The sequence below is a fragment of the Leucopleurus acutus genome (assembly GCF_964270905.1).
Source record: "Leucopleurus acutus genome assembly, chromosome: 15".
NCBI lineage: Eukaryota > Metazoa > Chordata > Mammalia > Artiodactyla > Delphinidae > Leucopleurus > Leucopleurus acutus.
The window spans coordinates 38,178,797-38,193,213 of NC_139157.1; the positions used below are offsets into that span (position 1 = coordinate 38,178,797).

Consider the following 14,417-nt stretch of genomic DNA (forward strand, 5'->3'; position numbering starts at 1 on the left):
ACCTGGGTTATTTCAATAGTCACCAATTGATCTTCTGCTGCCTCTCACAAGCTTTCCTCTGCAAACATTGTGTCTCTTCACACAGCAGCCGATGATCTTTTAAAAACCTACATGTCATACTAAAACACTTCAGAAGCTTACTGCTGCCCTTAGAACAAATCCAAACTCACTGGAACAGCCAAGAGTGCTCTGATATGAGCTTGCCTCTGTTTTCCAGCACCAATGACCTTTAAGCAAGCCAGGCCGGCTCCTAACTTGGGCATTTTGACTTGCCTTTCCCTGCCAAGAATCTTTCTATCGGACCTCTTCTGAGGTTTGCTTCTTTGTGTTCAAGTCAGAACTCAAGTGTCTCCCCCTTGGAGACAGAGCCACTTCATACATTACGCACTTGTCCTGCAGTTTGTATACTTACACAAAGGCCCCCTGCTCTTCTCTCCTCCTCAAGACTCGGACTGGAGCTGCAACTGACCAGGGTAAGAGCTGCCTCTTAATTTTGCACTAAGCAAGCCCAAAGTTCAGACTTTGCCACCTTGGACAGCACATACCCAGAAAGGAGACTTTTTCTAATTTGCACAAATCTTCATAGGTTAGTGGAGTCCTGCTCAGTACTGACCCCATTCTTCCTTTTCTAACCAATTTAGTGTCATCTCTTTCCCACAGTCATTGTCTGCCTCACCACTCTGTTTTGATGTCCCTACCCTTCTGAGGTCAGAAATTATCTGTCTTGCTTGTTTATCGCCTGTCTCCCTTCATCTTTAATGTAAGCTCCATAACAACAGGGTCCTTCTTTGTCTTCCCTGTGGTCCCTCACTGATGTCGTTTGTACAGTTATGCCCAGGAACACTCACAACAACCCAGCTGGAAGAGACATTACGGTTCTTGTTTTACCTTGAAACAACTGAGACCTCAGTTAAGTGATGATTGCCTGTTTACATATACCCTTCACAAGATTGAGTACAAGGAATGCAAAGTACATGTTTAGAACATATCAGTACATAAGTGGGAGGTATAAAGATGCCTATGACTGGAGTAAAAACCTTGATCCATCCACCCCATACAAACTCCTGAACTTCAGATTCCTAATTCCTCATTTCATAGTCAAATTCGCAAGTCTGGGATTATTATATTAGTGGTGTCTTAATTTTGTTTTAAATAAATAGGGTAGGAAAGGGAGGAGTGGTTGATGCTCTAAATTCCTCCGGTCCCTTCTCTCCATTTTGTAAGTGGTCCAAAAATCCAAGGCAGAGAAAGAGACACTCAGTAAGGAAACTTGAAGATCAACGTGTCCCTATTTTAATAAGGACGCTAGCACAATTACATGTATCAGCCTAAAATATAAACCGTATTTTCATTTTATTTTAGTATTTGTTCAATGCTAAACTTTGAAAATATTATTCTACATGTTACAAAAAATGTCAGTCTAGGAACCTTGTGCCAATAAATAAAAGTAATACTATTGCTTTTACACACTTGACAATAATTTTCTTACTAAATTCAGATCTTCCCATTTTATGTTCAGTCACAGATTCACAAATGATTTAATGATGCTGACAGAATGAATTGGGATAGGAATTTGTAGTTATTCATACTTTTTAATTTTTCAAGATGTAAACGAATTTTAACTCAGCAGTCATTTACTAGAGTGACACCTTCTCTGTCACGAGATCTATGGCCATTCATTGTTTGCAGCACAGGAGGCCTTTCAAAGAGTTTGTAGTCTTCTGGGTGAACTCAGTACCTCTAGGAAAATGCAGTGGAGGCACAAGGTAAAATAGCTTTCATGCATTAGCATAAAAAATCTCCTCAACGTTTGTTTCAAGATTTAGTTGCTAGACTTTAGTTGCCTAGAAATGGTTTAGAATGAGGAAATCTCCTTTGATAAAAACTGGGTAAATTAAACTTTAGTGTAGTGAATTGCTTTTTCCTTCACATTACCTGGATTCTGCTCACAGCCTCCTTCTTGACTTGAGATTCTGAGTAATTCCATTCATCTTTTCTAGCAAAGTAAAGAAAACATCTGTAACTTAGAATATTAGAAGGAATGCACACTGTATACTATCCCCAGTGGAATTTGACTAAACAATCATAACAACTTGGGTGACAAAAAACTCAGAACAGTAAAATATTGGCAGCTTACAAACATGCAATTCAGGTATTATAGAAATAAGCCAATCAAAATCAGTCAAGGAACAAAAAGCCATTCACTATGTTTGAATGTCAGAGGGGTTTTCGGGTAATAGCTTGTAAAATGAAGGGCACCTTTAGAGTTCCAATGTAAATTTCAACAACCTGAATTCTCCCTTCAGAGAGTAACAATCTTCAGGAATTCCAAAGAAATATATTCCTAATAAAATGATAAGCCTCTTTCCTGTAAATGAGTTCTGCTATTTCTGTCATGTTTAATTTTATCTGTTGTTATATCTTTGTTTTCTTACTTCAAAAGTCTGTTTCAAGTCCTCTTGTGTAATTAGATGGAATATAAATTGTAAATACATTGTAGGAAAAAGAATATTTTGAGTATTTACTATGTGTTAGATGCTTCATCACTTAATCCTCACAACAGCCCTGAAAACTCTCCTTATTTTATAAAGGCCCATAAGGCTTGGGTACTTCATGAAATTTTCAAATTCACACAGATTGTAAGTGTTGGAGCTGAAACTCTCATATTTATCTATTTGACTACAACCATGTAGTCTCTATACTAAACAACATTGCTATCATTATAAAATTCTATTATTAATGTAACATATTCATATAAATTCATAAATTATTATATTCATATAATATTGTATATATTCATTCATATATCAAAATGGTCTCTGATTTCAATAGCATTCTCTGATTTCAATAGCATTCTCTAAAGGAAGGCTTTTCTGTAAGTCAGTACTAGAGAGTCATGTGTCATTCTCAAGTATGACATGCCTGATTTGTTTTGGTGACCCCTAGCAAAACAATAACTTTTCCTGAGCTAGTAATTCCCCTGCCAGGGCTACCTAGCACTGTCACTATGGAGGCAAATGGACATCTGGCTTTTTCTTTTTCTTGTGGTGTTACTTCCCGACTTCATCCACTGCGTCACCATCATGCAGTTAGCCATTTTAGGGAGTGTAATATCGCTGATTACAGCGAGAGAATTTCTCTACGACTGATTACAGTCGTAGAGAATTTCTGATATAAACTGGATATTTTACTTTATGCTGCAGAAGCACCAGTTTGATCGTTTTAATAGTTCTATGTATTTTGGCATCCAGGCCTTTTTTTCACCAGATACTCTCTGTCCGGAATCCCTCCCTCTATTCCTCCATTCTTTACCAGGGAATCTCCTTTTAGGCTTTTAAATGCGAGAATCTTTCTGTGACATCCCCTCTGTGTATATTATTTCCCATCTTCACACTGTATTATAATGATCTGTCTGTAAGTCTATTTTAGCCATTATATTGGGAACTTCTTATAGGCAGAGTTGGGGTTTAATGGTTCTTCAGTGCTGGGATATAATAAGTGCTCACTAAATTTAAAAAAAAATATAAAATAATGACCTCATAGTTCCTCCAGGAAAATATAAGAATATTTTGTAGTCTAAATTATGAATTATTCCCTGGGGAAAGAATTGAATACATTTAAAAATAAATTCCTATATTGCTTATGAAGACTATGATTATACATCACTACTGTTCAAGAAAGTATTTGACAAGAGAGAAAGCAGTTTAGTTTGAACAGGCAGGATTCCATGAAGATACTTTTGAAAGCCTTAGTATTCAGAAACGATTTATATATATTCATGGTCACTTGTATTTTAAGCTTTAGTTATTTAATTGACTCCTTCCTCAATCTTTTGATAGATTCTCCCTAGGTTTTGCAAACTACAAAATACCATCCTATTTTAGAAACAGTTTTTCAAGAACAGCTCTCAAGAAAGATTTGGGAGTGAATTTCCCCAAGTATACATCCATTTGACTTACAAAGACGGTGGAAACTCAGGGTGGAAGCTCCATGCCTCTGTCTCTCTCCAGCTGCAGAACCCCTTATATGTGATGACCCCTTACGTGTGATGACCCTTTGCCTGCCTTAGGAAGTCTGAGAGGAGCTTTCGGCACCTCAAATCCACTTCTTAGGAGCTGAGCACCTGAATCCCTGTTCACTTCAGTTTAAAACTGCAAAATGAAAATTATACCTACATCCTAAGCATCTTGTAAAAATTAAATGACAATACATCAAAACTGTTTGGGATCGTTCTAGGCACATAGTAAGCAGTATATAAATGTTATCCAGGGAAAAACAATGTGGATCAAACTCCTTTTTTAGTTTGCCCATCCTTACTTTTGCTTACTGAAAAAGGAAATTCCATGTTGCATTATGTTTCCATCAAATCTTTGCTTTCATGAGGAAAATAATTAATACTAATATGGATGGATACTTTTCTAGGTATATGGCCTGCATGTCATGGAACAATATGCTTTGCTTTTGTGCATACTTGAACATGCTCAAGAATCAACCTGGATGGGTCTAACAGCTAGAAGAAAGTCCTATGATGAGTGGAGACTAACGTCTTCTACTCAGCTTGACGGCCTGGGATTCCTCCCTTCTCGCCACCACAGAAGGTGGTGTGTGTGTAACTCAGGTTGCTAATGCACAATTCACCAAAGCAAACTAATTTTGACAAATTATAAAAAAGGAAGACTTCCAGTAAGTAGGCAGGTCTGCTGACATTTGATAATATCTAGTTGTCAGTGAGATTTTAGAAGGTGCATATGCCCGCGTTGATTCTTGGACTTAAAAGAAACACACAGCAGGAGTTTCTGGAATGAAAATGAATGATAAAACATTTTGTAAGCATTTCATATGAGATCATATGTTAGTTAATGTTTACAGTTCATGGCTGGGATGTTTTTGGTTAATTAAAGAAATCACTTGGGATAAGGAAGTACTCAGAAACGATTGTGGGTTTTTATGGTGCATAATAAGCCCAGAGACTTGAGACAGGCTTTCAAGTTTCTATAAAACTGAATATATTTTCCCTTTGGCCCATTATTTACTTAACTGCAGGTCATTTATTTCGGCAGGAGAAAATGTACCTGTTCAATATCAAAAGGCCTATGAATTTTAACCTTCTTTCATTCCTTTATTATATCATTTGAGAATTTTTAGCTAAATGAAAAAAATGGTGATTTTTCTATATATTAGGATTCCTCTTAGCTTCTGTGATTTTAGTTTCCATAATTTAAAGTGCATATTGAAAATAAATTGCTTTATTTGATTGCATGTAGGTTTTCCATTAGTGAAGTCCAGTAGATGTATTTGACATTGTGTATACATCTAAGAAAAGAAATATTTTCAGAAATGGCTCTGAAGATAACTGAATCTTTGTATGTATCCACTTAAAGATCTCACCTAATAACAATTTTCTTATTGCATAATAATATGAATTATACTTTGGATTATGAATTATGCATGTTGGGGACAGATCTAGAGCTATTTTAGTTGTGCATATTTTATTAACACTTTTTGTTCAATACCTACTCCTGCATTGTGTGCACAGGACAAAGCCCAGCCATACCACCTCCATTACCAACACAGCAAGCTTCTGGACCCACTTTGGCATCACCAGCTCTTGAAGGCAAGTATTTTATTTTATTTTTCGAAAGATCGTCTCTATTGTAGATAAAATAGAATATAGAGAAACAAAGCAAAATAGCAATAGCAGCAACCACAAAATCCATATTTTCTCAAATAGTTTTAGTATGTCTAAGCTACAGTTTACTCTTCCAAAAAATTACAATTTGCTCCTTTTTAGAACACCAAAAATTTCCTCCTAAGATTTTATATTGGTGACCATCACCTTCCAGATTTTATATTGGTGACCATCACCTTCCAGAATTTTATATTGGTGACCATCACCTTCCACCTTCCATGACCTGCTTCATACCCTGGAAATCAAGCCAGAAAGTATAGGGACAAATGGACAAGGATATGCCTTGCAATTCCTGTACATAGAACTCAAGAAAATATCATATGATCATTATCGGGAATCATACACTCATGTAACCTATTCTCTCCTCTATACCTTATTTATCTTCTCTCCCCTAAACCCACTCCCAAATGAATCTCCAATAACTACGAGAATACGGCTGAGATTTTCAGTTCATCTCATATATCCTCCAAACCCCTCCTATAAAGATGACCCAAGCCCTGTTGATAATTTCTTGTTTCTTAGAAAGATGGTGGTAACTCTGTGCCTTGGAAATAATATAGTGATTAACAGCCTGTGTTCTACAATCAAACAGATCTGGGTCCAAATTCTGGTTCTACCCTTTTCTACCTGGATGACCTTAATGTGATACCTAAACTTTCAGGCTCTTTATTAGTGAAATACTGATACTCATAATACTACCACAGAGAGGTGCTGTAAATGTAGAATAAAACTATAACAATTGCAATTTTTATTATTATATTTGATATTGATGAACTTAGGAATTTCTTAAATGTATTTTATTGGCTTAACACAACTGTCCCCAAAGAATAATTTGTAGATCACCAACATTAAAATCAATTGTAAACCTTGTTTAGAAAATGCATATTCCTGCCACATCTTAGATCTAGTGATTCAGAGAGGAAAATTTATATTCTTAACAAACTCTGGCAATTCAGAGAGGATCTGGCAATTCAGATCTGGCAATTCAGAGAGGAAAATTTATATTTTTAACAAACTCTTTAGTTGAGCCTTGTACACATTAAATGTTAAGAAACTTTGATTTATATTTATGTGTAAAAATTATTACAAATCCAACCGTTTTACACCAAACATCTGAATTTGGTAGCCTGCTTCAAATAGTTTATTTATTTATAAATTAAATCTGAATGCCTTGGTAAGAGATGCATTGTCACATTGACCACAGACCCAACAATTGATTGGCTATACGTTTATATTTTGGGCAATACATTTATTTATATTACAGTCAGCAGCCAGGGAAGGATTTTAGAAGCTGAGCAGGTGAAGTTTTTCTAAGTTTATGTTATAATACCAGCATGTTCTATCTACTTTTCTGGCCAGATCCTGACCAAATTATGCCTGTGGCTATGCTCTCTTCAACTCACATTTATTTAGAATATTATTATGTTGGCTTTACTTATATGCATTTCACATTTGACATTTCAAAACGCTTTAAAGTAGACATTATTAATGATTAAAAAATCTAAGCTTGCAGGTTTTTTTTGCTAAATTAGTGAACAACAGGACTGGGATTCTAGTCCTGAATTTCTAGTTCTATACCCAGAGATCCTTCTATCATATTACTGTGCAGACTTTGGAGTTAGAGGATTCTAACTTCATGTCTTCTGAGACATCAGCAACTTTGATAAAATGAAGACATGACATTTTGTGCTTTGGATTCCATGCAGTTCTGTGATAGAAGTATCGTGTTCTGATGTCAGTCAAGAGTATGCTAGCAATGTTTATCAAAATCTAATGTGCACACAAATAACCTGGGGATCTCTGACAATGCAGATTCTGATTTGGTTGGTCAAAGGTGGGGCCTTAGATTCTTCATTTTTACCCAGTTCCCAAGTGTTGCTGTTGCTACTGGTCCAGGAACTCATCTGTATAGTAAATCCCTAGTGATTTAGGAGGAAGGTGGAGAGCAATTGAATAATCCTAAAAATACTTTCAGTTTAGTATTAGTTACCTAAATGAACTATTGTTGGCCAAATGTCCTTCAGAATGACTGGAATGACACACATGGAGAAATTCTGACTGCTAGTTGTCTGGGAAAAAGCAAAAGGTTTCAAGCCACATACCTAACTAAGCATTGTACAAAGGCTCAAAAGAGAGCAAGAGAAATACCACTGGGAATTGGGGGAAAGGTTACATTATACTTGTAAATTGTAATAACCTATTATATAGTATGTAAAATATTTTGATTTGGTCAGCTACAAATTGAATGAATTAGCAGTTGCAAGTTTCAAATAAAAATTCCATACAATCTGCAAGTTAGTACTGTGTCAATACCAATCTGAAGAAAAGAATTTGTTTGCTTATTAGAGACCATGATTTAATGAAAAGTTCACGTAATGTCTCGCTCCAAGAGTCCAAATCAACAATGCTTCTTGAATATTTAAAGAACAGTCCAGATATAGTCCAAGGTTTGAAACTTTCGTCTCCCATCTGAGTCAGCTAAAGACACATTTATTTGCCCCACACGGGTCTTCTATTTATTGATTTTTGAATGTGATCATCTTAGATAGGGTGAGCTTCCCACTGTCTCCATTGGCTTTCACCCCTCCTTCTCCCATTCACTCACTTGGGTCCAGACTTACTTCGTGTGTGTGACAATTATGTAAAGACAGTTTCTTCTTAACATAATAATTTCTTAAATTCCTGATCAACCTTGGTGTCTTAGTCTGCAAGGGCTGCCATAGTAAAATACTACAGACTGGATGGCTTAAACAACAGAAGTTGATTTTCTTACAGTTCTGGAGGCTGGGAGTCTCAGCTCAGGGTGCCAACATGATTAGGTTCTAGTGAGATCGTTTCCTGGCTTGTATATGACCACCTTCTTGCTGTGTCCTCGTATAGCAGAGAGAGCACTCTGGTGTCTCTTCCTCTTCTCAGTAGAACACCAGTTCTATTGGATCGGGACTCCACCCTTATGATCTCATTTAAGTTTAATCATCTTCTAATCCAGTTACATGGGGGTTAGGGCTTCAACATATGAATTTTGGAAGGACACAATTCAGTCCATAGCACTTGGTAACCTCTAAGCTTAGTTAATGTATAAGTAAAGCAACTTAAATATTTACCTCATATAATTTGTTTAGTTTAATAAGCTGTTTAAATATGTCTTTTTCAGTAATCAATGATTTTGCCTTTTTCATTTCTGTGATACCTGATTTTCCAACACCATAAATTCCCAACTTGCATCATCTTCTGTACATGCTTATAATTGATGAGTTAAATATTTAAAAAATTTTAGTATTAGTTACCTATTTTTCTTAACTGAACTCACATATCACTGAGCTTATACTGAAGGTAATAAGCTTCAAAAACTCTAAGTACTCTCATTATTGACTACCGACGTGTATCATTTATCTAGCTAGTAAGTAAATGACTTGGAAAAACTTTATAGTCGGAGAGAGAGAGGGAGAGATCAGAGTTATATTTCTTTTAGCATTTGGACTATAATAGCTTATGTGACTTGAGATAATTAGACAAAAAACTGACAAGTGACCATCGCACTGCCCAAATATTCACAGAACAAGAGATAGCCTATAAATAATAGTGTCACCTTTAAGTTTCATCAGATTTTGATTCTGTTGTTGTTGTGAGACAGACATAAACCAGGGAGCTCTAGTTCCCCAATTTGAGGCAGATTTTGATAGATTATTCAAATATTTGACCCTAGTTTACCTCCTGGAAGAGATTCATAAACCACCCTGTAGCATATGTTTTGCCTATCAGTCTGTCACTTGGAAAAGAATGTGTCATTTGTTAAGTGGGACCCTTAGGTTCTATTGTTATATTTAAAGAGCAGTTTTATTTGACAGTTCATCCTGGAGCCCAACACTACAGTTTAAGTAATAACCTAACAGTGTTGCAGGATTACAAGGCTTTTGTCAGTAGTATCCACTTTTTATCTGCAGAAAGATACAGTCTGCCCTGAGAGTGCTGGTACTAAGCAGCTTCCCAAGGAGTCCACGTTATCAGGCGATGCTGAGATCATGGGCTTTGTCAGGGCTTGCAGATGTGCTGCCTGTGCCTTCATTAACATAATTGATTAGGAACTAGGACATATTTAGTATTAATCAAGCTGTTTTTAGTGAGGCTGATTATGCACAGTCCTTGATGCACTATTTTAGTCTGGAACTTCCTTAGGACCAAGTTGCAAGAAAATGGCATTATGTAAAAAGGAACTTACATGTGGCACTAACTTATGCCCTTTGATTTGAGGAATACAGTTATAACAGGTCAAAATGTGGGAACTTAAACGTATTTTGCATTTTAATGTTTTAAAGAAAAGGAGGGCTTATATATAGACTAGATTATTAAGTTTGCTCACAGGAGATTGGAAACAATTTAGGATTTTATCAGCAGAAATCTAAAAAAAATCATGGACTTTGTTATGGGTGAAAGCATTCTACACATCTCTGAAGCCCTTAAAAGCTTCCTTTGTGCTTTCATAGCACTTAAAACAATAAGTTTCTCACAACACTGGCTTCATTCTGTTAAGTATCTGTGCACTTCTTATCTTGGGTCACTTATCTAATGCCTGGAAGTTGTGTCTGGCCTTCCTAGAATTTCACTCCTCTCCGCATACCAGACACTTTGTACACTATAATGAAATTCTATTGCTTTGAATCTTTGGGTATAAAGACTAATTGTATATTAAATCAGTTGTTTTCTTTGACTCCTACTACTGTATGTTTTAGAATATGTTTGGCGTTTGGCCAGGGAAATTGGCTACAATAGCATTGAAAAGATCTTGTATAATGACCACCCCAGGCAATCATTTTGGTCATTGTTGTCAATTTGCATTTTATTATGGACATAACTTAACTGGAACTAACTTAAATAGAGAGCCACCTTCAATATAATAGTAATTCTTACGATCTTTCACAACAGTGTTAAATTTTGTGACGAATTAATTCTTCTGTCTATTGTGAACTCTCACTGGTGTTGAAAGGCTTGCAAGTTCCAAAGGCCACTATAGTTATCCATATATTCCACAAATGAGACAGATCTATGCCCCCTTCATCAAATGGTGCCTTATTATATTCACATCACAGGTGGTTTCAACCCTTAGCGTGAGAGCCCGTTCATCAGCAAATGTTTGTCAGACTGTATTTCTTGGGAGAGATTAGTTCCTGACTGCTCTCTGAAAGAGTCCTCAGTGATTAAACAAGACAGCTTCAGGCAACATTTTCCATCCCCTCCCCAATCATCAAAAAAGCTGCTTCATTAAATCTTTGTATAAGTACGATTACTGGATATCATCCTGTTGTCCTGTAATCAACAACGCTGGAAAATTTTTCTTTCCTCCTAGTCAACACAACCCCCTCCCCCACTACCAAACACCACATTTTATGTTGTTGATTCCTGAAGAATTAAAGACTTCCATCCACATGTAATTACTGGACGTTTAATGTAAAATGGCCACACCTCATCTATTGTGGCAAAGATGTGGAAAGAAGAGGTTATGTGATCTCTTATTAGTTATATATCTTATACTTAATTACTTTTAATATTCCATTACAAACATATAGTTGGCATTAATGGAGCCAAATAAAGTAAGGTGAATGAATACTGTATACCCTATCATCTTCTTGAATAAACATGTAACTGGTACTAACTTAGTATTGCAGTCGTGAGTAATAGTGGGCAAGAGAACTCTAGAGAGAAGACTAAAATCCCAGCTTCCAACTGCAACTTTGACACTAATCAGTTGTATTATCTTTGACAAATCGATTCACTTTTTAGGGCCTCCACTTCTTCACCTGTCAACTGTGGGGACTGAATTTAAATGGTCTTTTCCGCTTTCACACCCAGATATTTCAAGCTTATTTTTTTCAGGTTGGTGCATTAGTAGTAAGCTACATTAAGAGCAGAGTGAAGACTCCATGGCTTGGCACAGTGTTTAAATAGCTACCACAGATGTGTGAGGAAGGTATGGCCGTGGCTTAGATAGAGATGTCACACTTGGGCCAACCAGGCATGTCCCTATGAAATGGATAATACCATGAAGCATTATTTTCTGGAGTTCAAAAGTGCGTGGTACAGATAATAAGGGCTATAAAAGTTAGGAGGAAGATGATATACGTGTGAAGCAAGGCTATGAGGTGAAATCACAAGATTTGCATTGGGCCATAAAGAATAAGTTGGTAGGATTTGTGCACAGGAGAAAGGAGCAATATAGGAAACTTACTACAAGATGATTTCTTACCATAGGGTGCATTCGAGGACAGTGTTCTACAGGAGCTAGTAACGTTTTATTTACAGTTCTATTAAACTGAGAACTTTATTGTCTTAGCTCTTCATTGAGACATATCCTGAGAAGCAAAAAGCATAAAATAATAAAATTGAATTTTGGCCCAGGTTCTTATTCCATTAACTCTATGACACAGTTAATCTTGAACTTTAGGGCAATGCAATATTTTTCTTTGTTCTGAGGTGAAATAAACTCATATCCTTGGGCAATTTTTAATGGGATTGACCTTTAATTATAAATTTTGATAATATAGATAAACCATACTACTTTTAGTACCTATTTTACTTAGAAATTTGCTATGAGGAGTGAATGAAACAAGGTATATAGCAACTTAGCACAATTAGGTACTCAGCCATTAGCTACTATTATTATCATTATCATTTTTTTAATCAGGAAATATCTCTTGTATATATAGTAAATCATTAATTTTTATGTTAATTCTTTATTGGTATCTGTAAAGATAATATGGTAATTTCATTAATGACATTAGTCAGTAAACATGAAACTCTATATAATTTCTTAATATAGGACCCCAGTCATATCCTAAAGAATTTTGTACACACAACTGAATCATTTACACCTCCTCAGAGACTGTGTGAGCCTGCTAAAACAACTGAGCAGAGGGGTAGTATGATTAGATTTGCATTTTAGATCATTGTGTCAGCTATAGAAAGTGTGGATGGTGAGGGGTGGGGCTTGGGGGTTTGGAGACAAGAAAAACTTAGGAGGCTACTGCTCATGGGGGAAAATGATGTGACTTTTCTCTTAAACAATCATATTTAAGTGAATATGATTTATATCATTTTACAGAGAAGATCAGAGGAATGATTTATATCATTTTACAGAGAAGATCAGAGGAATCAAGTAAATTGCCCAAGATAACACAGTCCTAACAGTGGTATAATTGAAATTGGAATCCAGGTGTGTCACTCCCAGGATCAGTCTATTCCATTATCGTAGACTAGCAATAAAAGTTAGGGCTGAGCATAATTGCTAAAGTCTTATCTGACCTGGATAAATGAATGGCACTTAAGAATAAGAACAGGCTTGGGGAGATGATAATGAGTTCAGACTTGCTAGGTGCATCAGGGTCCCTGGACCATTCAAAATGGGTGATTAAGAGTATTTAATGAATGTAGTATTTATAAAGGTTTGAGCAGAGTTATGGTGAAGCACCCCAAGGCTAGCCAATGCAGGAAGCCTTTACCAGCCCTAGGCCTGAGGAAGCAGGGGAATAGAGTGGCTTATAAACCCCCAAACCTTGTAACTCTAGGAGAGAGATGCCCAATCAAAACTATGTCCTTTAGTAGAAGAACACATCATGAACAATCTGTAAAATGATATATATAATATTCTCAGTGAGCCAGGGTGGGTAATTGGAGAATACATGCCCAACTCTCTCTTTTTTTCCTGCTCTATTAGCTCTTGATGTTGCTCCCATTGGCCAAACTAACCTGAATCCAGAGGTTGTGTTAATCCTTGGTTAACACAATCCATAAAGGTCAGGGTGGATATTGGACCTGGAGAGAAAATGAAGACCCTGCCACATGTCAGGCAGCATGTTGAGTGGGATTCACACAAGTGGTCATCTCCAGCAGACAACTGAAGATAGAAGTCTGGAGTTCACAAATGAGAGAGATGCAGAGGCTGAAGTCATAAGCTTATTCCAAGCATAGCATTTCCTGAAGTATGTTATGGGGAATTCTAGTTCTATGATATTGTTAGTGAAAAAAATTTACAACATAATACTTTGGGTCCACATCATATTTTCTTTTTGGACAGTCACAATGTACACAAGTATGTTAAAAGAGCCGTGAAATTCTTGTCAGAAAACTGTTTAATTCTTTTTAAACTCAGTGGTCACAGAAACATTTCTTTTCCCAGTAATACTTATTGAGCTCCCAAGGAGCAATTGATCTTAAAAATACCCTGTATCATACAAATCTTAGTTTTGGATATAACTGAATGGCAGGTCAGTCATAAGTGTGAGTGAGGTTTAGTGCATCCAAGAAGGAAAATGTGGGGAACAACATTGTTTTAGTCAGAGTTCTCCAGAGGAACAGAGCCAATATGATGTATGTACACACACACATACATGCGCGTGCACACACACACACACACACACACACAGCGGGGAGGGGAGGAGGGGGCAGAGAGAGAGAGAGAGAGAGTTATTTTAAGGAATTGGTTCACATGATCATGTGAGTTTGAGGGCTGGCAAGTCTGAAATCTATAGGGCGTGCCAGAGGCTGGAGACTCAGGGAAGAGTTGATACTGTATTCTCAAGTCCAAAGGCAGGCTAGAGGCAGAATTCCTTCTTCCTTAGAGGACCTCAGTCTTTTTTCTTAATGCCTTCAACTGATTGGTAATCTACTTTAGTCAGAGTCTACTGATTTAAATGTTAATCACATCTAAAAACTACCTTATAGCAACATCTAGACT

At 36.6% G+C, this 14,417-nt stretch overlaps 1 protein-coding gene across 1 annotated transcript in view; it reads left to right on the forward strand.

The window, feature by feature from the left end:
* TRDN (triadin) overlaps nucleotides 1-14,417 on the forward strand; it is a gene marked incomplete at both ends in the record, with an annotated part of 325,418 nt that overhangs the window by 103,871 nt on the left and 207,130 nt on the right. Inside the window, one exon of the mRNA XM_082855419.1 lies at nucleotides 5,537-5,614. Within this exon, the coding sequence (XP_082711545.1) occupies nucleotides 5,537-5,614 (78 nt within the window). The remainder of the gene's footprint in view (nucleotides 1-5,536; nucleotides 5,615-14,417) is intronic.